General features: G+C 38.7%; 1 protein-coding gene across 1 annotated transcript; it reads right to left on the reverse strand.

The window, feature by feature from the left end:
• Window positions 1-411: 411 nt before the first annotated feature.
• Window positions 412-4,616, reverse strand: LOC138944119 (uncharacterized). The gene is made up of 2 exons (XM_070315000.1): window positions 3,060-4,616; window positions 412-2,986 (listed from the first exon to the last, which is right to left on the reverse strand). The coding sequence occupies exons 1-2, from the start codon at window positions 4,160-4,162 to the stop codon at window positions 412-414; spliced, it is 3,678 nt and encodes a 1,225-aa protein (XP_070171101.1). The 5' UTR covers window positions 4,163-4,616.
• Window positions 4,617-27,230: the final 22,614 nt, after the last annotated feature.

Below are 27,230 nucleotides of genomic sequence, written 5' to 3' on the forward strand. Positions count from 1 at the left end.
ACATTATTCTATATAAAACACTTCCGAGAGCATAATAGAAAGATCGTGAAAATGTACGATCAGTCTTATTTATAATAGATTTTATATCTAATACCTATTATATATAAGACCGATCGAACATTTTCACGATTTTTTATTAAAATCTAATAAATAAAACCGATTAATTTTTATTATTTTATTAAAATCTATTATAATAAATTATATTCAAATTATATTCAAATTATATTATTCGCGCAAATTTGTTCTTCGAAACGATTCGTAGAACGTCCATCGATGTTTTTTCGACGCAATCGTGAATTATATCGAAAATACAATGATAATATATTATTTATAAAATATGTTTATACTGAATAAACTACTAACTAAAGTTTAAATGTTTTAAGAAACATTATATAATATTTTTTTCGCTCCCTACAACGGTATTTTATAATGTCCCCACGGTAACGTATCCGTAGTTCCCGATATCGTGTATCGTTTGTCATCGTGCGGACTGAGCGCGATTTTCAATTCCGATACTGTATACATCTCGTGTAACTCGGATCTTATACAAAACTGCTCGCGCTTCATCTCGATCCCCTGTCGAAGACAGCGCGCGTAATCGTCAAACGTTATCGTTCTCGCGACAACGCCGCTCTTAACACCCTTGATTCTTTTTGTATCGCTTTTACCGGCGACTCGCAGCGCGTACATTTTCGCTCTAAGTCCAATAAATTCGGTCATAATCGCGCCAGCGTTCTCATCCTTCATCGCACCAGGTATTTTTTTATTAGCGAGAGGCATTCCATACGCATTGTCCATTGCGTAATCGCTCGTATCGAACTTGTCGATATCGCGCTTCATATTCTCGTATATGTCCTCGCACTCGACGCGATAAATGAGACTATCCGTATCGGTGTACATTATTTTACACTTATCTCGATACAATGGTAGCATGTACTCGTAGTGAAATTCGTATAAACGAATTTTAGATATATCGAGAATACACATACCTACATAAATTGGTTTATTGAACTTAATCTCGAGTTTACGCAATTCTACAGCTACGAGATCCTCCGCGAAAACGCTTCTACTGTGAAAATTCGGCTTCGCGATCATCGCCTCCGCGCCGTATCGCCCGTCCCATCGAGTCACGAGTCGAACATTCGAATGATTGCGCACGTTTTCCATAGTTTTGCCAAACACGGCATTATTCATTAATTTGTATAGATTTTTCTCAAACTCGTTTTTCGCGTTAATTCGTAATCGTGTATTCAGTTCGATGTATTCGCGCAACCATGAAGATTGCGCGAATCGCAATATTCTGTGTATTTTCGTAATGCGTAATCCGTGTCGAACGCATTGCTGCAAATTGCGATAATATATCACGTAACGGTTCTTATCGTACAGTGTGGCGAGAAGCTTCTCGTCTCGTTTTCCGGGCGGCTTATCGCGCGTCGGGCAGAATGGCAAGTCAGCGTGAGAATCGTGAAGGTCGGACGGATATGCAAGGTCGACCTCTAGAATATAACCGATAGGCGAGTCCGATGTCACGGACATTAAGTCAACGCTCGTAACGTTATCGACCCATCGAAAATTTTCGTAAGGCAACGATTGACACATCGCCCATCCGTACAAATTATTTATATCGAAGTACATGAGATACGACGATGGTTCCGAAGAATCGTATGACTGTAAATATTTGTTATTAGCGCGCGCGTATCTGTTGGAACATTGACTTAGCCCGCCGCGTATTCCACGCTCCACGAACATTACCATATCAATGTCGGTTAATAATTCGAATCGCACACTCGTATACTTCAACATAGCGTCCCATGTGTAGCCCGGTAACGTATAATAATACGCGGGATCTAAATTATAACTTCTCATACACGCGTCACGAAAATTTTCGAAAACATCGGCCAATAGAAGAACGTCGGTCTTTAAATATAAATCGCTATAATCGCCTAACGTTTCGACGCGAAATCGCTCCCAGACTCTTATCGCGCGCGCGTAATCGTTCTCAGATATCGCGTCACCGGTTAGCGAACTGTGAAAAGCCTCGCGCGGCGGTAGACGAGTCTCTAACAATTTATCTACGTCGTCGACATACTCGTACGGAAATACACCCTTTCGCGCGAGAAGCTCGAAATCGGCGTCGCTAAGATCGGAAAATTCCGAACGCGCGATCCTCAACTCGCTTTTGTCTAGATACGACGCCAATTTCTCGAGACTCGCGCTTAAAAATTTGAAAGAATCCACGAAACGCAACTTCAAACGTTTTCCGAACCATCCCTCGTCCCACGCATCTTCGACGTTTTTCGTGAAAGAGATATACGTTTCTTTCGTTATCGGCAATATTTCCACGCTACCGGGAAAAGCGTTAGCTACATCTTTAATGATAAAATGCGCGTCGTAACCCGATAAATTGTGAAAGAATACGGGAATTACGTAAGTATCCTTATAATTTAAATTACAATTCGAATGAGCCGGACCTCTGTACCGTCCAGTCAAATGACAGTGATCGCGCACGCGAGCGTCTCCCAATTCGAACGGTTTCTCGCATATGCTGCAGCGCGTCGCGTTTACGAATCTCTCCCATTCATCCGATGTAAGATTCGTCATAGGAGCATCGATATCGAGAACAGTTTTCGCGCGAAGCGCTAGATCGTGCAGTTCTCTAACGAACCACAATACGCAATTTTCACCGCGATAAGCTCTGTAAGTAGAGCTAACGCCATCGAGCGCGCATCGCGCGTAATATCCAGCGCTATAAACTTCGTGATGCTGAACGATAGATGTATTCGACGTTCTCCTCTCCTCTTTCTTCTTCAGCACGCATTCGAGATCAGCGTACACCACGAATGGAAGTCGCTCCTTTCTACTATAGTTACGAAACTCTAACCATTTGTCGTCTTTGGTAGGAAGGACTATAGCGCACTCGTTCATCCTTCCGCAGTCCACGCTGTGAGCCGATAACTTATCGCTCGTTCGAAAATAGTGCATGCACCTGCGACATAACGCACATTTTAAATCTCGCGCATTATCAACATCGCGCGACGATTTTTTTAATTAGTACTCACCGATCGCATATATGCGATTTATGTCGTCTACCGCTGAGTTGCGAGCCGACGAGTCGCGACAAATTCTTAATCCACGCGAAATGCGTCGCGTCATCTCGTCGCGTCATATCGTCAAAATACAACAGATTAACGTGTCTGTTCTTTTTATCGTCAGTAAGACGCAAAGGGACAACGCGACAACCGTTTTTTCCCTCCTTTTTATCTCGAACGGTATACACATTAATAGATATGTCGTTAATACGCTCGAATCTAGTAATTTTGTTCAAACTCATAGGAAATTTAACGCCCTTCAGATTCAGCACCGTCGTGTAATGCGGGTACGAAGATTCCCGACCCACGTTTTTTTCAGCTGGATACAGAGCGGCGACCACCGCCCATGCGAAACACGCATTGTCATTAGATTGCACGTTTATCACCGCTTTCTTCAACGCGATCTCTCGCGGCAATTTAACGCGACATCCCGCGTGCATAGGATTGTATCTGTTCACGTTCACGGTTAAATTGAATATTCGCGATAACGCCCATCCGCTATCGCGCTCCTGAAATTCTTCCAACGAGGTTAGAGTAGCGTCGACCACTCGCTTCTCGTACCACTCTCGCGAGTCGGAAAGAGGTAGAAGCGGATAATTCTTCGTGACAATAGTCTTAACATCGATCTTGTCGCCCGAAACGAACTCGCCAACAAATACGGTATTGACCTTAACACCGTTATATTCATTCATAACATCGCGTATTCGATCGAGCACGGTATCTCTAGCGTCCTCGAGAAATCGTCGAGGTTCGATATAATCGAAATTAATAACCGCGCCGGTTAAAACGCGTCTAGAGAAAGCCGTCTCGATCTCGGACCACGAGAATCCCTCGCGTTCCTCTACGCCGCCTCCCACGCGTTCGAAACGTCGACGCAGATCGTCTCTCGCGCCCGTTAATCGAACGATCCGAGCGATAAGAGAATTGATCGCTCCGGTCGATCTCCCTCGGCGCTCTCCTCGACATCTCTCCCGCAGAGACTCGAGACACTCGTCGCACCGTCGCGCCCACGCGCGATACGCGTTCCCCGTCGCGACGTCCCGCGCGCTATCGAGAAGATCGCGCGCCTCCATCTCGTCACTCGTCGTCTAACGAACGCCAAGATTTTTTACAAATAAACCACGTCTCCTCCTCGTCGTAATTCTCGATGTAGAACAAAGCTCTCGTCTCGCAGCCGGCGCACCAATTATTCGACACGTCGAAAACCTCGTCGACGAGATCGCAAGCGGGCACCATCTCGCTATACACCGTTTTCGTCACGTGCGTCGATACGCTCTTCTCGAAACTCGAGCTACGCGCGCAATACGCGCAATATCTCTCGTTCTCCTCGAAATACTTTCCGTTCTCGAATCGGCAACCGAACTTAAAGAAACAATGCACGACGTGATTCACCTCCCACGAAAATTTCGGAATTCCGTATCGCTGTCTCCAATTGCGATAGAGCAAATAGCCATCGGCTCCGACATTCGCGAAAGGTTCGTCGAATCGCGTCTCGCTCGCCTCTCGCACGAACTCTTCCGTGAAATCGATCTCTTCTATACAGTACAAACGATCCTCTATATAACGTTCGCGCAGTTCTTTCTTCAAACAATTCGGTATCTCCAAATTCCGTATATCCTCGACATTTCCGATTCGAACGTTCACCGCTCTTCCGGCTAATCTCGTTAAAGCGCTCGGCGCGCGCTTCATCGCGCCGCGAAATATCCTCGAACGTACTAACACCTCGAGATCATCGCGGCGTCCTTTTATAACGAGGAAAATAGCGAGGACGCGCCCCCGATTAACCGAACCGGACACTCGCTCTCGGACGCGCGACGTCGCCGGAAAACGAAAAAAACTCGCCCCGAAACGCGACGAGCGCGCTCGCGCTAACGCGCGCCTCGAGAGGAGGAGAGCGACGAGGGACGCCCCTCCGTCCGCTCGACCGCCCACCGACGATCCCCCGCCCCCTCGACGCCGGGCGCCCGCCGCCCGCTCGCGGATCGCGCGCTAGAAGCGCCCCCCTAAAGAATCGCGACGGCGGATCGCGCGCTAGAAGCGGCGGATCGCGCGCTAGAAGCGCCCCCCTAAAGAATCGCGACGGCGGATCGCGCGCTAGAAGCGGCGGATCGCGCGCTAGAAGCGCCCCCCTAAAGAATCGCGACGGCGGATCGCGCGCTAGAAGCGGCGGATCGCGCGCTAGAAGCGCCCCCCTAAAGAATCGCGACGGCGGACCGCGCGCTAGGGGCGCGAGTCGCGTCGAGGTCGCGAGTCGGGCGCGCCACCCCCCGAGCGCCATCTCTCGAGCGCTCTCGGCGACTCGTACCCACCGCTTCCCCCCGACCGCGCTTCCCCTCTCACCCTACTTACCCCCCCACGAACCCGCCCAGCCCGCTCTCCATCCCTCGGGCGCCCACAAGCTGCTCCGAAACTATCTCTCTCTCTTACTCCCCAACGATACCCTCTCTCTCACACTCACACAAAACTGATCCAAAACCGGCCTATCTATCCTACTATATGCATAACCTCAATAGCTACACCTGATGGACAGATTTTTGGAATACCAGCCAAAGACCAACCTGCAAATCTACACAAAGAAATTACAAATACTCCCAACTATGCCAAGATCAGAAAATCATTAAATAAAAGACCAACAAAACAAAGAAAAGAACCCTATACATACAACGTGAAGGAGATTATAGCGAACAATGGCACAACAACCAGCCAGAGAGGCAGACGCGGCATTCTGGGATACAAGCAGGGACACAGAGGCACTACCTGAAGTGTTTGCTCTGAGAGTGGCAGAAACCGTACCTGCCGCGTATGTAAAACCTGCACATGCAATTTTGACCGATGCAGACTTTGAACAGGGGGAGGTCTACACAACAGCGGTGTGCTGGTTGTTAGGGAGGAAGCCAAAAATTGTGCCTACAAGAGCATTCGAAGGCACACCAGCACAATTAAATGCTGTAGAAAGGGCCAAAGCAAGTCCCTCTGCGGATCAGATGTTGGTGTTTTACGGTATGACAGGTCTTGCAACCCTAGTCAAAGAGGTAAGAACAACAGGACCAGCTGTGAATACTGATTACCTAACAAAGAGGTGGCAGGCAATATGTGCCACTAATGGCATCACCAATATATTTGCACCAGGAGCAGAGATGGCTCGCCATCTAGGAGGCATGATGAGCGAGGCAGTCGAATGGCAAGAATGGATCAAACCTAAGGCTGAGCTAGGAACACTCCTCTTAAAACTGGCATTGGGCCCCGGACATGAGGACCGTCCAGCCTTGGTGAAAAGTGTACTTGATCAACTGAGAATGATTCTTACTGACTTTGGCCTAAAGTTGACTCAAGTCATGCTTGGATTCATAACATCTGCCAGTAGAGCTATAACATTGGCTCCCATAGCGCAACAGGCAGTAGACCTAAAGACAGAGGTGGACAAGTTAAAAGACAAATATAAAGAAAATTATCCCTACATAAGAGTATTTCCCTTACCAGGTGTAGAAAAGCTTAATCACAGATTATACCCAGACCTCTATTATGCGGCTGTGAGCACAGCGCTTCACAATAAGGAGCTAGGTTTGGAAGATCGTTACAAGATGACAGATGTACAAACAACCATCTCAAGAGGTCTGATAGACAAACTTGCAGACAAACCACTACACATGGAAGCAGGAGTAGATGAAACCACGATAGAGAACCTGGTAAAACTAGGCATCCATATACAGAGGAGACGGTTTGCAGAAGAAGAGGACGAAGATCTGCCACCTATAAGAAGAAGGAGACTGGAACGATAGGGGAATGAATCAAACATATACACAACACATTTAATCTTGTAAAAAAAAAAAAAAAAAAATTGTGGTCCCTCAATCACAACCTTTTCCCATGATTGAGGATTTAATGGTAAAAACTGTAAATTGTAAATATTTTTCTACTTTTGACATAAATTCAGCATTTTGGTCAATTCCTTTGAAGATTCAAGATAAATACAAAACTGCATTTGTTACACAAGAAGGCCATTTTCAATGGACGTGTCTCCCATTTGGATTAAAGACTGCTCCAGCCATTTTCCAAAGAATATTGAGCAACATCATAAAAAAATACAAACTCTCTAGTTTTGCAGTAAATTTTATAGACATCTTAATTTTTTCGAAAACTTTTAAAGAACATATACTACATCTATCAAGACTACTAGAGGCAATACTAACCGAAGGCTTGAGACTAAAATTTTCGAAATGTAGTTTTGCAAATAACTACGCCAAATATTTAGGTCACATAATAGAAAACAATTCAATCAGACCTCTAAAAGATTATTTAACCGCTGTCAAAAATTTTCCAGTTCCAGAAACAAAAAAAAATATACGTCAATTCCTAGGAAAAATAAATTTTCATCATAAATTTGTACCACACAGTGCGATTATCCTGGACCCGTTACACAATTTACTACGGAAAGATGTGAAATTCATATGGTCCGAAAAATGTCAGGAATCATTTGATAAAATAAAAACATTGTTATGTTCAGAACCAATTCTGAATATCTTTGACCCTGAACTACCAATAAACATTTATACGGATGCTAGTATCAAAGGAGTGGGAGCGGTGTTGAAACAAGAAGATAAAAACGGGGACAATAAGCCAGTTGCTTATTTTTCAAAAAAATTAACTGAAGCTCAAAAAAAGAAGAAGGCAATATATCTAGAATGTCTGGCAATAAAAGAAGCAGTGAAATATTGGCAGCACTGGCTTATGGGAAAAGAATTTATGGTATACTCGGATCATAAACCATTAGAAAATATGAATATTAAGGCTAGAACTGATGAGGAACTAGGGGATTTGACGTATTACTTATCCCAATATAATTTTAAAATAAAATATAACCCAGGAAAATCAAACCAAGAAGCAGACTGTTTAAGCAGAAATCCAGTTCTAGAACCTTATGATAATACTGACGACTTTTTAAAAGTAGTAAATCTCATAAACCTAGAAGATATAAAAAATGACCAACACACAAATCTAGACCTACAAAATAGAAAACTTATATTGGAAAATGAAATTTACTACAGAAAGAATAAAAGAAGAAAGAAAATCATACTATCAGAAGAACTTAGCAAAATTTTAATAAAAGATGTCCACGATACCTACTGCCACATTGGGAGAACCCAGATGACAAATAAAATAACACCATTCTACACAGCAAAGAATATCATCGCAAACATCAAACAAACTTGTGAAATTTGTATAAAAAAACAAATCAAGGAGGAAGTCAAAATATGGGTTAATGTCACATTTAGGTCCAGCAACATGCCCATTTGAAATTATATCTATTGATACCATTGGAGGCTTTGGAGGATCACGGTCAACAAAAAAATACTTACATCTTCTGGTTGACCACTTCACAAGATATGCTTATATTTTCACATCAAGAAATCAAAGCTCCAGTGATTTTATTAAACTAATAAAAAATGTGACACAAAGTTACAATATTGATATGATATTAACGGACCAATACCCTGGCATAAATTCCAAAGAATTTAAAGAATTTCTGAAGAAGGAAAAAACATAAGAATACTTTTCACTGCGGTGGATACACCATTTTCAAATGGGCTTAATGAGAGGCTAAATCAAACTTTAGTAAATAAGATAAGATGTAAAATAAATGAAAGTGAAAAAAGAACAGCATGGTCTACTATTGCACAGAAATGTGTAGAAAAATATAACGAAACAGAACACACAGTCACGAAGTTTGCTCCAAAATACCTTTTAGAAGGCGAAAATGTGAATATTCTACCACCTGAATTAAAATCAAAATGTACAAAAGAAGATCTGAAAAGAGATAGGAAACTAGCTCTTGAAAACACAATAAAATCTCACAATTATAATAAAAAAATATTCGACCTGCATAGAGAAGAATACAAATTGGAAGTGGGAGACAGAGTCTACGTGGAAAACGGAAATCGACTAAACAGGAAGAAAATGGATGAATTAAGAATTGGACCATACAAAATTCTGAAAAAGATTTCAAGTTCAATCTATGAAGTTGATGCCGGACACAAGAAAGCGGAATCAAACCTCTACCACATTACAAAGCTAACTCCAGTGTTTGTTAGTAAATGAACAATTACGTACATTGTCACTTGTAATTGTTTCTTTCGAAGGGGGTAGATGTAAAGAAAACCACTTCACTCATATATGAGCTTTTTCTTTAAGTTTGTCTTTGCCGCGCTGTCGACAAAGCCTACTAGATGTCACGACTGAGAATGGGGACATTTAATAAAAGGAGAGAGTGGGTTGGTATGAGGGTGAACAATAGACGCTTTCTTAAGGATAATATTTTCTATACTTGTTAAGATATAAAAAGACCTGAAATAAAGGCTTTAAATGTTGTTTCTTTCGTTTTACAGGTGAGTGAATCTTTTGTTAACAGACATTGTAATTAATTAAATGTTGTAAGTATTGTACATAAATATTACTTTCGTTTTACAGAGAAACGCAATTACGTCTTTGTTTCATTTTTTCCGATTAACCCAAGAGTGAAAACACATTATAAAACAACATTTTCTGCAAATATTTCACGAAACATGGAAAAATTGAGGTTTGATTTTGCTGTGAAACCGACTGCAGATGGAAAATCAAACATCATATGCATAACCTCAATAGCTACACCTGATGGACAGATTTTTGGAATACCAGCCAAAGACCAACCTGCAAATCTACACAAAGAAATTACAAATACTCCCAACTATGCCAAGATCAGAAAATCATTAAATAAAAGACCAACAAAACAAAGAAAAGAACCCTATACATACAACGTGAAGGAGATTATAGCGAACAATGGCACAACAACCAGCCAGAGAGGCAGACGCGGCTTTCTGGGATACAAGCAGGGACACAGAGGCACTACCTGAAGTGTTTGCTCTGAGAGTGGCAGAAACCGTACCTGCCGCGTATGTAAAACCTGCACATGCAATTTTGACCGATGCAGACTTTGAACAGGGGGAGGTCTACACAACAGCGGTGTGCTGGTTGTTAGGGAGGAAGCCAAAAATTGTGCCTACAAGAGCATTCGAAGGCACACCAGCACAATTAAATGCTGTAGAAAGGGCCAAAGCAAGTCCCTCTGCGGATCAGATGTTGGTGTTTTACGGTATGACAGGTCTTGCAACCCTAGTCAAAGAGGTAAGAACAACAGGACCAGCTGTGAATACTGATTACCTAACAAAGAGGTGGCAGGCAATATGTGCCACTAATGGCATCACCAATATATTTGCACCAGGAGCAGAGATGGCTCGCCATCTAGGAGGCATGATGAGCGAGGCAGTCGAATGGCAAGAATGGATCAAACCTAAAAGCAGTGGTATCAACGCAGAGTACTAACTGGCATTGGGCCCCGGACATGAGGACCGTCCAGCCTTGGTGAAAAGTGTACTTGATCAACTGAGAATGATTCTTACTGACTTTGGCCTAAAGTCGACTCAAGTCATGCTTGGATTCATAACATCTGCCAAGCAGTGGTATCAACGCAGAGTACTAGCGCAACAGGCAGTAGACCTAAAGACAGAGGTGGACAAGTTAAAAGACAAATATAAAGAAAATTATCCCTACATAAGAGTATTTCCCTTACCAGGTGTAGAAAAGCTTAATCACAGATTATACCCAGACCTCTATTATGCGGCTGTGAGCACAGCGCTTCACAATAAGGAGCTAGGTTTGGAAGGTCGTTACAAGATGACAGATGTACAAACAACCATCTCAAGAGGTCTGATAGACAAACTTGCAGACAAACCACTACACATGGAAGCAGGAGTAGATGAAACCACGATAGAGAACCTGGTAAAACTAGGCATCCATATACAGAGGAGACGGTTTGCAGAAGAAGAGGACGAAGATCTGCCACCTATAAGAAGAAGGAGACTGGAACGATAGGGGAATGAATCAAACATATACACAACACATTTAATCTTGTAAAAAAAAAAAAAAAAAAAAATTGTGGTCCCTCAATCACAACCTTTTCCCTTGATTGAGGATTTAATGGTAAAAACTGTAAATTGTAAATATTTTTCTACTTTTGACATAAATTCAGCATTTTGGTCAATTCCTTTGAAGATTCAAGATAAATACAAAACTGCATTTGTTACACAAGAAGGCCATTTTCAATGGACGTGTCTCCCATTTGGATTAAAGACTGCTCCAGCCATTTTCCAAAGAATATTGAGCAACATCATAAAAAAATACAAACTCTCTAGTTTTGCAGTAAATTTTATAGACATCTTAATTTTTTCGAAAACTTTTAAAGAACATATACTACATCTATCAAGACTACTAGAGGCAATACTAACCGAAGGCTTGAGACTAAAATTTTCGAAATGTAGTTTTGCAAATAACTACGCCAAATATTTAGGTCACATAATAGAAAACAATTCAATCAGACCTCTAAAAGATTATTTAACCGCTGTCAAAAATTTTCTAGTTCCAGAAACAAAAAAAAATATACGTCAATTCCTAGGAAAAATAAATTTTCATCATAAATTTGTACCACACAGTGCGATTATCCTGGACCCGTTACACAATTTACTACGGAAAGATGTGAAATTCATATGGTCCGAAAAATGTCAGGAATCATTTGATAAAATAAAAACATTGTTATGTTCAGAACCAATTCTGAATATCTTTGACCCTGAACTACCAATAAACATTTATACGGATGCTAGTATCAAAGGAGTGGGAGCGGTGTTGAAACAAGAAGATAAAAACGGGGACAATAAGCCAGTTGCTTATTTTTCAAAAAAATTAACTGAAGCTCAAAAAAAGAAGAAGGCAATATATCTAGAATGTCTGGCAATAAAAGAAGCAGTGAAATATTGGCAGCACTGGCTTATGGGAAAAGAATTTATGGTATACTCGGATCATAAACCATTAGAAAATATGAATATTAAGGCTAGAACTGATGAGGAACTAGGGGATTTGACGTATTACTTATCCCAATATAATTTTAAAATAAAATATAACCCAGGAAAATCAAACCAAGAAGCAGACTGTTTAAGCAGAAATCCAGTTCTAGAACCTTATGATAATACTGACGACTTTTTAAAAGTAGTAAATCTCATAAACCTAGAAGATATAAAAAATGACCAACACACAAATCTAGACCTACAAAATAGAAAACTTATATTGGAAAATGAAATTTACTACAGAAAGAATAAAAGAAGAAAGAAAATCATACTATCAGAAGAACTTAGCAAAATTTTAATAAAAGATGTCCACGATACCTACTGCCACATTGGGAGAACCCAGATGACAAATAAAATAACACCATTCTACACAGCAAAGAATATCATCGCAAACATCAAACAAACTTGTGAAATTTGTATAAAAAAACAAATCAAGGAGGAAGTCAAAATATGGGTTAATGTCACATTTAGGTCCAGCAACATGCCCATTTGAAATTATATCTATTGATACCATTGGAGGCTTTGGAGGATCACGGTCAACAAAAAAATACTTACATCTTCTGGTTGACCACTTCACAAGATATGCTTATATTTTCACATCAAGAAATCAAAGCTCCAGTGATTTTATTAAACTAATAAAAAATGTGACACAAAGTTACAATATTGATATGATATTAACGGACCAATACCCTGGCATAAATTCCAAAGAATTTAAAGAATTTCTGAAGAAGGAAAAAACATAAGAATACTTTTCACTGCGGTGGATACACCATTTTCAAATGGGCTTAATGAGAGGCTAAATCAAACTTTAGTAAATAAGATAAGATGTAAAATAAATGAAAGTGAAAAAAGAACAGCATGGTCTACTATTGCACAGAAATGTGTAGAAAAATATAACGAAACAGAACACACAGTCACGAAGTTTGCTCCAAAATACCTTTTAGAAGGCGAAAATGTGAATATTCTACCACCTGAATTAAAATCAAAATGTACAAAAGAAGATCTGAAAAGAGATAGGAAACTAGCTCTTGAAAACACAATAAAATCTCACAATTATAATAAAAAAATATTCGACCTGCATAGAGAAGAATACAAATTGGAAGTGGGAGACAGAGTCTACGTGGAAAACGGAAATCGACTAAACAGGAAGAAAATGGATGAATTAAGAATTGGACCATACAAAATTCTGAAAAAGATTTCAAGTTCAATCTATGAAGTTGATGCCGGACACAAGAAAGCGGAATCAAACCTCTACCACATTACAAAGCTAACTCCAGTGTTTGTTAGTAAATGAACAATTACGTACATTGTCACTTGTAATTGTTTCTTTCGAAGGGGGTAGATGTAAAGAAAACCACTTCACTCATATATGAGCTTTTTCTTTAAGTTTGTCTTTGCCGCGCTGTCGACAAAGCCTACTAGATGTCACGACTGAGAATGGGGACATTTAATAAAAGGAGAGAGTGGGTTGGTATGAGGGTGAACAATAGACGCTTTCTTAAGGATAATATTTTCTATACTTGTTAAGATATAAAAAGACCTGAAATAAAGGCTTTAAATGTTGTTTCTTTCGTTTTACAGGTGAGTGAATCTTTTGTTAACAGACATTGTAATTAATTAAATGTTGTAAGTATTGTACATAAATATTACTTTCGTTTTACAGAGAAACGCAATTACGTCTTTGTTTCATTTTTTCCGATTAACCCAAGAGTGAAAACACATTATAAAACAACATTTTCTGCAAATATTTCACGAAACATGGAAAAATTGAGGTTTGATTTTGCTGTGAAACCGACTGCAGATGGAAAATCAAACATCATATGCATAACCTCAATAGCTACACCTGATGGACAGATTTTTGGAATACCAGCCAAAGACCAACCTGCAAATCTACACAAAGAAATTACAAATACTCCCAACTATGCCAAGATCAGAAAATCATTAAATAAAAGACCAACAAAACAAAGAAAAGAACCCTATACATACAACGTGAAGGAGATTATAGCGAACAATGGCACAACAACCAGCCAGAGAGGCAGACGCGGCTTTCTGGGATACAAGCAGGGACACAGAGGCACTACCTGAAGTGTTTGCTCTGAGAGTGGCAGAAACCGTACCTGCCGCGTATGTAAAACCTGCACATGCAATTTTGACCGATGCAGACTTTGAACAGGGGGAGGTCTACACAACAGCGGTGTGCTGGTTGTTAGGGAGGAAGCCAAAAATTGTGCCTACAAGAGCATTCGAAGGCACACCAGCACAATTAAATGCTGTAGAAAGGGCCAAAGCAAGTCCCTCTGCGGATCAGATGTTGGTGTTTTACGGTATGACAGGTCTTGCAACCCTAGTCAAAGAGGTAAGAACAACAGGACCAGCTGTGAATACTGATTACCTAACAAAGAGGTGGCAGGCAATATGTGCCACTAATGGCATCACCAATATATTTGCACCAGGAGCAGAGATGGCTCGCCATCTAGGAGGCATGATGAGCGAGGCAGTCGAATGGCAAGAATGGATCAAACCTAAGGCTGAGCTAGGAACACTCCTCTTAAAACTGGCATTGGGCCCCGGACATGAGGACCGTCCAGCCTTGGTGAAAAGTGTACTTGATCAACTGAGAATGATTCTTACTGACTTTGGCCTAAAGTTGACTCAAGTCATGCTTGGATTCATAACATCTGCCAGTAGAGCTATAACATTGGCTCCCATAGCGCAACAGGCAGTAGACCTAAAGACAGAGGTGGACAAGTTAAAAGACAAATATAAAGAAAATTATCCCTACATAAGAGTATTTCCCTTACCAGGTGTAGAAAAGCTTAATCACAGATTATACCCAGACCTCTATTATGCGGCTGTGAGCACAGCGCTTCACAATAAGGAGCTAGGTTTGGAAGATCGTTACAAGATGACAGATGTACAAACAACCATCTCAAGAGGTCTGATAGACAAACTTGCAGACAAACCACTACACATGGAAGCAGGAGTAGATGAAACCACGATAGAGAACCTGGTAAAACTAGGCATCCATATACAGAGGAGACGGTTTGCAGAAGAAGAGGACGAAGATCTGCCACCTATAAGAAGAAGGAGACTGGAACGATAGGGGAATGAATCAAACATATACACAACACATTTAATCTTGTAAAAAAAAAAAAAAAAAAATTGTGGTCCCTCAATCACAACCTTTTCCCATGATTGAGGATTTAATGGTAAAAACTGTAAATTGTAAATATTTTTCTACTTTTGACATAAATTCAGCATTTTGGTCAATTCCTTTGAAGATTCAAGATAAATACAAAACTGCATTTGTTACACAAGAAGGCCATTTTCAATGGACGTGTCTCCCATTTGGATTAAAGACTGCTCCAGCCATTTTCCAAAGAATATTGAGCAACATCATAAAAAAATACAAACTCTCTAGTTTTGCAGTAAATTTTATAGACATCTTAATTTTTTCGAAAACTTTTAAAGAACATATACTACATCTATCAAGACTACTAGAGGCAATACTAACCGAAGGCTTGAGACTAAAATTTTCGAAATGTAGTTTTGCAAATAACTACGCCAAATATTTAGGTCACATAATAGAAAACAATTCAATCAGACCTCTAAAAGATTATTTAACCGCTGTCAAAAATTTTCCAGTTCCAGAAACAAAAAAAAATATACGTCAATTCCTAGGAAAAATAAATTTTCATCATAAATTTGTACCACACAGTGCGATTATCCTGGACCCGTTACACAATTTACTACGGAAAGATGTGAAATTCATATGGTCCGAAAAATGTCAGGAATCATTTGATAAAATAAAAACATTGTTATGTTCAGAACCAATTCTGAATATCTTTGACCCTGAACTACCAATAAACATTTATACGGATGCTAGTATCAAAGGAGTGGGAGCGGTGTTGAAACAAGAAGATAAAAACGGGGACAATAAGCCAGTTGCTTATTTTTCAAAAAAATTAACTGAAGCTCAAAAAAAGAAGAAGGCAATATATCTAGAATGTCTGGCAATAAAAGAAGCAGTGAAATATTGGCAGCACTGGCTTATGGGAAAAGAATTTATGGTATACTCGGATCATAAACCATTAGAAAATATGAATATTAAGGCTAGAACTGATGAGGAACTAGGGGATTTGACGTATTACTTATCCCAATATAATTTTAAAATAAAATATAACCCAGGAAAATCAAACCAAGAAGCAGACTGTTTAAGCAGAAATCCAGTTCTAGAACCTTATGATAATACTGACGACTTTTTAAAAGTAGTAAATCTCATAAACCTAGAAGATATAAAAAATGACCAACACACAAATCTAGACCTACAAAATAGAAAACTTATATTGGAAAATGAAATTTACTACAGAAAGAATAAAAGAAGAAAGAAAATCATACTATCAGAAGAACTTAGCAAAATTTTAATAAAAGATGTCCACGATACCTACTGCCACATTGGGAGAACCCAGATGACAAATAAAATAACACCATTCTACACAGCAAAGAATATCATCGCAAACATCAAACAAACTTGTGAAATTTGTATAAAAAAACAAATCAAGGAGGAAGTCAAAATATGGGTTAATGTCACATTTAGGTCCAGCAACATGCCCATTTGAAATTATATCTATTGATACCATTGGAGGCTTTGGAGGATCACGGTCAACAAAAAAATACTTACATCTTCTGGTTGACCACTTCACAAGATATGCTTATATTTTCACATCAAGAAATCAAAGCTCCAGTGATTTTATTAAACTAATAAAAAATGTGACACAAAGTTACAATATTGATATGATATTAACGGACCAATACCCTGGCATAAATTCCAAAGAATTTAAAGAATTTCTGAAGAAGGAAAAAACATAAGAATACTTTTCACTGCGGTGGATACACCATTTTCAAATGGGCTTAATGAGAGGCTAAATCAAACTTTAGTAAATAAGATAAGATGTAAAATAAATGAAAGTGAAAAAAGAACAGCATGGTCTACTATTGCACAGAAATGTGTAGAAAAATATAACGAAACAGAACACACAGTCACGAAGTTTGCTCCAAAATACCTTTTAGAAGGCGAAAATGTGAATATTCTACCACCTGAATTAAAATCAAAATGTACAAAAGAAGATCTGAAAAGAGATAGGAAACTAGCTCTTGAAAACACAATAAAATCTCACAATTATAATAAAAAAATATTCGACCTGCATAGAGAAGAATACAAATTGGAAGTGGGAGACAGAGTCTACGTGGAAAACGGAAATCGACTAAACAGGAAGAAAATGGATGAATTAAGAATTGGACCATACAAAATTCTGAAAAAGATTTCAAGTTCAATCTATGAAGTTGATGCCGGACACAAGAAAGCGGAATCAAACCTCTACCACATTACAAAGCTAACTCCAGTGTTTGTTAGTAAATGAACAATTACGTACATTGTCACTTGTAATTGTTTCTTTCGAAGGGGGTAGATGTAAAGAAAACCACTTCACTCATATATGAGCTTTTTCTTTAAGTTTGTCTTTGCCGCGCTGTCGACAAAGCCTACTAGATGTCACGACTGAGAATGGGGACATTTAATAAAAGGAGAGAGTGGGTTGGTATGAGGGTGAACAATAGACGCTTTCTTAAGGATAATATTTTCTATACTTGTTAAGATATAAAAAGACCTGAAATAAAGGCTTTAAATGTTGTTTCTTTCGTTTTACAGGTGAGTGAATCTTTTGTTAACAGACATTGTAATTAATTAAATGTTGTAAGTATTGTACATAAATATTACTTTCGTTTTACAGAGAAACGCAATTACGTCTTTGTTTCATTTTTTCCGATTAACCCAAGAGTGAAAACACATTATAAAACAACATTTTCTGCAAATATTTCACGAAACATGGAAAAATTGAGGTTTGATTTTGCTGTGAAACCGACTGCAGATGGAAAATCAAACATCATATGCATAACCTCAATAGCTACACCTGATGGACAGATTTTTGGAATACCAGCCAAAGACCAACCTGCAAATCTACACAAAGAAATTACAAATACTCCCAACTATGCCAAGATCAGAAAATCATTAAATAAAAGACCAACAAAACAAAGAAAAGAACCCTATACATACAACGTGAAGGAGATTATAGCGAACAATGGCACAACAACCAGCCAGAGAGGCAGACGCGGCTTTCTGGGATACAAGCAGGGACACAGAGGCACTACCTGAAGTGTTTGCTCTGAGAGTGGCAGAAACCGTACCTGCCGCGTATGTAAAACCTGCACATGCAATTTTGACCGATGCAGACTTTGAACAGGGGGAGGTCTACACAACAGCGGTGTGCTGGTTGTTAGGGAGGAAGCCAAAAATTGTGCCTACAAGAGCATTCGAAGGCACACCAGCACAATTAAATGCTGTAGAAAGGGCCAAAGCAAGTCCCTCTGCGGATCAGATGTTGGTGTTTTACGGTATGACAGGTCTTGCAACCCTAGTCAAAGAGGTAAGAACAACAGGACCAGCTGTGAATACTGATTACCTAACAAAGAGGTGGCAGGCAATATGTGCCACTAATGGCATCACCAATATATTTGCACCAGGAGCAGAGATGGCTCGCCATCTAGGAGGCATGATGAGCGAGGCAGTCGAATGGCAAGAATGGATCAAACCTAAGGCTGAGCTAGGAACACTCCTCTTAAAACTGGCATTGGGCCCCGGACATGAGGACCGTCCAGCCTTGGTGAAAAGTGTACTTGATCAACTGAGAATGATTCTTACTGACTTTGGCCTAAAGTCGACTCAAGTCATGCTTGGATTCATAACATCTGCCAGTAGAGCTATAACATTGGCTCCCATAGCGCAACAGGCAGTAGACCTAAAGACAGAGGTGGACAAGTTAAAAGACAAATATAAAGAAAATTATCCCTACATAAGAGTATTTCCCTTACCAGGTGTAGAAAAGCTTAATCACAGATTATACCCAGACCTCTATTATGCGGCTGTGAGCACAGCGCTTCACAATAAGGAGCTAGGTTTGGAAGGTCGTTACAAGATGACAGATGTACAAACAACCATCTCAAGAGGTCTGATAGACAAACTTGCAGACAAACCACTACACATGGAAGCAGGAGTAGATGAAACCACGATAGAGAACCTGGTAAAACTAGGCATCCATATACAGAGGAGACGGTTTGCAGAAGAAGAGGACGAAGATCTGCCACCTATAAGAAGAAGGAGACTGGAACGATAGGGGAATGAATCAAACATATACACAACACATTTAATCTTGTAAAAAAAAAAAAAAAAAAAAATTGTGGTCCCTCAATCACAACCTTTTCCCTTGATTGAGGATTTAATGGTAAAAACTGTAAATTGTAAATATTTTTCTACTTTTGACATAAATTCAGCATTTTGGTCAATTCCTTTGAAGATTCAAGATAAATACAAAACTGCATTTGTTACACAAGAAGGCCATTTTCAATGGACGTGTCTCCCATTTGGATTAAAGACTGCTCCAGCCATTTTCCAAAGAATATTGAGCAACATCATAAAAAAATACAAACTCTCTAGTTTTGCAGTAAATTTTATAGACATCTTAATTTTTTCGAAAACTTTTAAAGAACATATACTACATCTATCAAGACTACTAGAGGCAATACTAACCGAAGGCTTGAGACTAAAATTTTCGAAATGTAGTTTTGCAAATAACTACGCCAAATATTTAGGTCACATAATAGAAAACAATTCAATCAGACCTCTAAAAGATTATTTAACCGCTGTCAAAAATTTTCTAGTTCCAGAAACAAAAAAAAATATACGTCAATTCCTAGGAAAAATAAATTTTCATCATAAATTTGTACCACACAGTGCGATTATCCTGGACCCGTTACACAATTTACTACGGAAAGATGTGAAATTCATATGGTCCGAAAAATGTCAGGAATCATTTGATAAAATAAAAACATTGTTATGTTCAGAACCAATTCTGAATATCTTTGACCCTGAACTACCAATAAACATTTATACGGATGCTAGTATCAAAGGAGTGGGAGCGGTGTTGAAACAAGAAGATAAAAACGGGGACAATAAGCCAGTTGCTTATTTTTCAAAAAAATTAACTGAAGCTCAAAAAAAGAAGAAGGCAATATATCTAGAATGTCTGGCAATAAAAGAAGCAGTGAAATATTGGCAGCACTGGCTTATGGGAAAAGAATTTATGGTATACTCGGATCATAAACCATTAGAAAATATGAATATTAAGGCTAGAACTGATGAGGAACTAGGGGATTTGACGTATTACTTATCCCAATATAATTTTAAAATAAAATATAACCCAGGAAAATCAAACCAAGAAGCAGACTGTTTAAGCAGAAATCCAGTTCTAGAACCTTATGATAATACTGACGACTTTTTAAAAGTAGTAAATCTCATAAACCTAGAAGATATAAAAAATGACCAACACACAAATCTAGACCTACAAAATAGAAAACTTATATTGGAAAATGAAATTTACTACAGAAAGAATAAAAGAAGAAAGAAAATCATACTATCAGAAGAACTTAGCAAAATTTTAATAAAAGATGTCCACGATACCTACTGCCACATTGGGAGAACCCAGATGACAAATAAAATAACACCATTCTACACAGCAAAGAATATCATCGCAAACATCAAACAAACTTGTGAAATTTGTATAAAAAAACAAATCAAGGAGGAAGTCAAAATATGGGTTAATGTCACATTTAGGTCCAGCAACATGCCCATTTGAAATTATATCTATTGATACCATTGGAGGCTTTGGAGGATCACGGTCAACAAAAAAATACTTACATCTTCTGGTTGACCACTTCACAAGATATGCTTATATTTTCACATCAAGAAATCAAAGCTCCAGTGATTTTATTAAACTAATAAAAAATGTGACACAAAGTTACAATATTGATATGATATTAACGGACCAATACCCTGGCATAAATTCCAAAGAATTTAAAGAATTTCTGAAGAAGGAAAAAACATAAGAATACTTTTCACTGCGGTGGATACACCATTTTCAAATGGGCTTAATGAGAGGCTAAATCAAACTTTAGTAAATAAGATAAGATGTAAAATAAATGAAAGTGAAAAAAGAACAGCATGGTCTACTATTGCACAGAAATGTGTAGAAAAATATAACGAAACAGAACACACAGTCACGAAGTTTGCTCCAAAATACCTTTTAGAAGGCGAAAATGTGAATATTCTACCACCTGAATTAAAATCAAAATGTACAAAAGAAGATCTGAAAAGAGATAGGAAACTAGCTCTTGAAAACACAATAAAATCTCACAATTATAATAAAAAAATATTCGACCTGCATAGAGAAGAATACAAATTGGAAGTGGGAGACAGAGTCTACGTGGAAAACGGAAATCGACTAAACAGGAAGAAAATGGATGAATTAAGAATTGGACCATACAAAATTCTGAAAAAGATTTCAAGTTCAATCTATGAAGTTGATGCCGGACACAAGAAAGCGGAATCAAACCTCTACCACATTACAAAGCTAACTCCAGTGTTTGTTAGTAAATGAACAATTACGTACATTGTCACTTGTAATTGTTTCTTTCGAAGGGGGTAGATGTAAAGAAAACCACTTCACTCATATATGAGCTTTTTCTTTAAGTTTGTCTTTGCCGCGCTGTCGACAAAGCCTACTAGATGTCACGACTGAGAATGGGGACATTTAATAAAAGGAGAGAGTGGGTTGGTATGAGGGTGAACAATAGACGCTTTCTTAAGGATAATATTTTCTATACTTGTTAAGATATAAAAAGACCTGAAATAAAGGCTTTAAATGTTGTTTCTTTCGTTTTACAGGTGAGTGAATCTTTTGTTAACAGACATTGTAATTAATTAAATGTTGTAAGTATTGTACATAAATATTACTTTCGTTTTACAGAGAAACGCAATTACGTCTTTGTTTCATTTTTTCCGATTAACCCAAGAGTGAAAACACATTATAAAACAACATTTTCTGCAAATATTTCACGAAACATGGAAAAATTGAGGTTTGATTTTGCTGTGAAACCGACTGCAGATGGAAAATCAAACATCATATGCATAACCTCAATAGCTACACCTGATGGACAGATTTTTGGAATACCAGCCAAAGACCAACCTGCAAATCTACACAAAGAAATTACAAATACTCCCAACTATGCCAAGATCAGAAAATCATTAAATAAAAGACCAACAAAACAAAGAAAAGAACCCTATACATACAACGTGAAGGAGATTATAGCGAACAATGGCACAACAACCAGCCAGAGAGGCAGACGCGGCTTTCTGGGATACAAGCAGGGACACAGAGGCACTACCTGAAGTGTTTGCTCTGAGAGTGGCAGAAACCGTACCTGCCGCGTATGTAAAACCTGCACATGCAATTTTGACCGATGCAGACTTTGAACAGGGGGAGGTCTACACAACAGCGGTGTGCTGGTTGTTAGGGAGGAAGCCAAAAATTGTGCCTACAAGAGCATTCGAAGGCACACCAGCACAATTAAATGCTGTAGAAAGGGCCAAAGCAAGTCCCTCTGCGGATCAGATGTTGGTGTTTTACGGTATGACAGGTCTTGCAACCCTAGTCAAAGAGGTAAGAACAACAGGACCAGCTGTGAATACTGATTACCTAACAAAGAGGTGGCAGGCAATATGTGCCACTAATGGCATCACCAATATATTTGCACCAGGAGCAGAGATGGCTCGCCATCTAGGAGGCATGATGAGCGAGGCAGTCGAATGGCAAGAATGGATCAAACCTAAGGCTGAGCTAGGAACACTCCTCTTAAAACTGGCATTGGGCCCCGGACATGAGGACCGTCCAGCCTTGGTGAAAAGTGTACTTGATCAACTGAGAATGATTCTTACTGACTTTGGCCTAAAGTCGACTCAAGTCATGCTTGGATTCATAACATCTGCCAGTAGAGCTATAACATTGGCTCCCATAGCGCAACAGGCAGTAGACCTAAAGACAGAGGTGGACAAGTTAAAAGACAAATATAAAGAAAATTATCCCTACATAAGAGTATTTCCCTTACCAGGTGTAGAAAAGCTTAATCACAGATTATACCCAGACCTCTATTATGCGGCTGTGAGCACAGCGCTTCACAATAAGGAGCTAGGTTTGGAAGGTCGTTACAAGATGACAGATGTACAAACAACCATCTCAAGAGGTCTGATAGACAAACTTGCAGACAAACCACTACACATGGAAGCAGGAGTAGATGAAACCACGATAGAGAACCTGGTAAAACTAGGCATCCATATACAGAGGAGACGGTTTGCAGAAGAAGAGGACGAAGATCTGCCACCTATAAGAAGAAGGAGACTGGAACGATAGGGGAATGAATCAAACATATACACAACACATTTAATCTTGTAAAAAAAAAAAAAAAAAAAATTGTGGTCCCTCAATCACAACCTTTTCCCTTGATTGAGGATTTAATGGTAAAAACTGTAAATTGTAAATATTTTTCTACTTTTGACATAAATTCAGCATTTTGGTCAATTCCTTTGAAGATTCAAGATAAATACAAAACTGCATTTGTTACACAAGAAGGCCATTTTCAATGGACGTGTCTCCCATTTGGATTAAAGACTGCTCCAGCCATTTTCCAAAGAATATTGAGCAACATCATAAAAAAATACAAACTCTCTAGTTTTGCAGTAAATTTTATAGACATCTTAATTTTTTCGAAAACTTTTAAAGAACATATACTACATCTATCAAGACTACTAGAGGCAATACTAACCGAAGGCTTGAGACTAAAATTTTCGAAATGTAGTTTTGCAAATAACTACGCCAAATATTTAGGTCACATAATAGAAAACAATTCAATCAGACCTCTAAAAGATTATTTAACCGCTGTCAAAAATTTTCTAGTTCCAGAAACAAAAAAAAATATACGTCAATTCCTAGGAAAAATAAATTTTCATCATAAATTTGTACCACACAGTGCGATTATCCTGGACCCGTTACACAATTTACTACGGAAAGATGTGAAATTCATATGGTCCGAAAAATGTCAGGAATCATTTGATAAAATAAAAACATTGTTATGTTCAGAACCAATTCTGAATATCTTTGACCCTGAACTACCAATAAACATTTATACGGATGCTAGTATCAAAGGAGTGGGAGCGGTGTTGAAACAAGAAGATAAAAACGGGGACAATAAGCCAGTTGCTTATTTTTCAAAAAAATTAACTGAAGCTCAAAAAAAGAAGAAGGCAATATATCTAGAATGTCTGGCAATAAAAGAAGCAGTGAAATATTGGCAGCACTGGCTTATGGGAAAAGAATTTATGGTATACTCGGATCATAAACCATTAGAAAATATGAATATTAAGGCTAGAACTGATGAGGAACTAGGGGATTTGACGTATTACTTATCCCAATATAATTTTAAAATAAAATATAACCCAGGAAAATCAAACCAAGAAGCAGACTGTTTAAGCAGAAATCCAGTTCTAGAACCTTATGATAATACTGACGACTTTTTAAAAGTAGTAAATCTCATAAACCTAGAAGATATAAAAAATGACCAACACACAAATCTAGACCTACAAAATAGAAAACTTATATTGGAAAATGAAATTTACTACAGAAAGAATAAAAGAAGAAAGAAAATCATACTATCAGAAGAACTTAGCAAAATTTTAATAAAAGATGTCCACGATACCTACTGCCACATTGGGAGAACCCAGATGACAAATAAAATAACACCATTCTACACAGCAAAGAATATCATCGCAAACATCAAACAAACTTGTGAAATTTGTATAAAAAAACAAATCAAGGAGGAAGTCAAAATATGGGTTAATGTCACATTTAGGTCCAGCAACATGCCCATTTGAAATTATATCTATTGATACCATTGGAGGCTTTGGAGGATCACGGTCAACAAAAAAATACTTACATCTTCTGGTTGACCACTTCACAAGATATGCTTATATTTTCACATCAAGAAATCAAAGCTCCAGTGATTTTATTAAACTAATAAAAAATGTGACACAAAGTTACAATATTGATATGATATTAACGGACCAATACCCTGGCATAAATTCCAAAGAATTTAAAGAATTTCTGAAGAAGGAAAAAACATAAGAATACTTTTCACTGCGGTGGATACACCATTTTCAAATGGGCTTAATGAGAGGCTAAATCAAACTTTAGTAAATAAGATAAGATGTAAAATAAATGAAAGTGAAAAAAGAACAGCATGGTCTACTATTGCACAGAAATGTGTAGAAAAATATAACGAAACAGAACACACAGTCACGAAGTTTGCTCCAAAATACCTTTTAGAAGGCGAAAATGTGAATATTCTACCACCTGAATTAAAATCAAAATGTACAAAAGAAGATCTGAAAAGAGATAGGAAACTAGCTCTTGAAAACACAATAAAATCTCACAATTATAATAAAAAAATATTCGACCTGCATAGAGAAGAATACAAATTGGAAGTGGGAGACAGAGTCTACGTGGAAAACGGAAATCGACTAAACAGGAAGAAAATGGATGAATTAAGAATTGGACCATACAAAATTCTGAAAAAGATTTCAAGTTCAATCTATGAAGTTGATGCCGGACACAAGAAAGCGGAATCAAACCTCTACCACATTACAAAGCTAACTCCAGTGTTTGTTAGTAAATGAACAATTACGTACATTGTCACTTGTAATTGTTTCTTTCGAAGGGGGTAGATGTAAAGAAAACCACTTCACTCATATATGAGCTTTTTCTTTAAGTTTGTCTTTGCCGCGCTGTCGACAAAGCCTACTAGATGTCACGACTGAGAATGGGGACATTTAATAAAAGGAGAGAGTGGGTTGGTATGAGGGTGAACAATAGACGCTTTCTTAAGGATAATATTTTCTATACTTGTTAAGATATAAAAAGACCTGAAATAAAGGCTTTAAATGTTGTTTCTTTCGTTTTACAGGTGAGTGAATCTTTTGTTAACAGACATTGTAATTAATTAAATGTTGTAAGTATTGTACATAAATATTACTTTCGTTTTACAGAGAAACGCAATTACGTCTTTGTTTCATTTTTTCCGATTAACCCAAGAGTGAAAACACATTATAAAATAACATTTTCTGCAAATATTTCACGAAACATGGAAAAATTGAGGTTTGATTTTGCTGTGAAACCGACTGCAGATGGAAAATCAAACATCATATGCATAACCTCAATAGCTACACCTGATGGACAGATTTTTGGAATACCAGCCAAAGACCAACCTGCAAATCTACACAAAGAAATTACAAATACTCCCAACTATGCCAAGATCAGAAAATCATTAAATAAAAGACCAACAAAACAAAGAAAAGAACCCTATACATACAACGTGAAGGAGATTATAGCGAACAATGGCACAACAACCAGCCAGAGAGGCAGACGCGGCATTCTGGGATACAAGCAGGGACACAGAGGCACTACCTGAAGTGTTTGCTCTGAGAGTGGCAGAAACCGTACCTGCCGCGTATGTAAAACCTGCACATGCAATTTTGACCGATGCAGACTTTGAACAGGGGGAGGTCTACACAACAGCGGTGTGCTGGTTGTTAGGGAGGAAGCCAAAAATTGTGCCTACAAGAGCATTCGAAGGCACACCAGCACAATTAAATGCTGTAGAAAGGGCCAAAGCAAGTCCCTCTGCGGATCAGATGTTGGTGTTTTACGGTATGACAGGTCTTGCAACCCTAGTCAAAGAGGTAAGAACAACAGGACCAGCTGTGAATACTGATTACCTAACAAAGAGGTGGCAGGCAATATGTGCCACTAATGGCATCACCAATATATTTGCACCAGGAGCAGAGATGGCTCGCCATCTAGGAGGCATGATGAGCGAGGCAGTCGAATGGCAAGAATGGATCAAACCTAAGGCTGAGCTAGGAACACTCCTCTTAAAACTGGCATTGGGCCCCGGACATGAGGACCGTCCAGCCTTGGTGAAAAGTGTACTTGATCAACTGAGAATGATTCTTACTGACTTTGGCCTAAAGTCGACTCAAGTCATGCTTGGATTCATAACATCTGCCAGTAGAGCTATAACATTGGCTCCCATAGCGCAACAGGCAGTAGACCTAAAGACAGAGGTGGACAAGTTAAAAGACAAATATAAAGAAAATTATCCCTACATAAGAGTATTTCCCTTACCAGGTGTAGAAAAGCTTAATCACAGATTA

The sequence above is a fragment of the Polyergus mexicanus genome, unplaced genomic scaffold, assembly GCF_030449975.1.
Source record: "Polyergus mexicanus isolate NDT 795.1 unplaced genomic scaffold, iyPolMexi1.0 SCAF_90, whole genome shotgun sequence".
In the NCBI taxonomy this organism is placed as follows: Eukaryota; Metazoa; Arthropoda; class Insecta; order Hymenoptera; family Formicidae; genus Polyergus; species Polyergus mexicanus.

What these genes read in the sequence shown, in the direction of transcription:
- LOC138944119 (XM_070315000.1), bottom strand. Translation starts at nt 4,162, where the DNA reads ATGGAGGCGCGCGATCTTCTCGATAGCGCGCGGGACGTCGCGACGGGG. An exon ending in AAATCGCATATATGCGATCG is followed by an intron (nt 2,987 to 3,059) that starts GTGAGTACTAAT and finishes GTTATGTCGCAG; the next exon opens with GTGCATGCACTATTTTCGAA.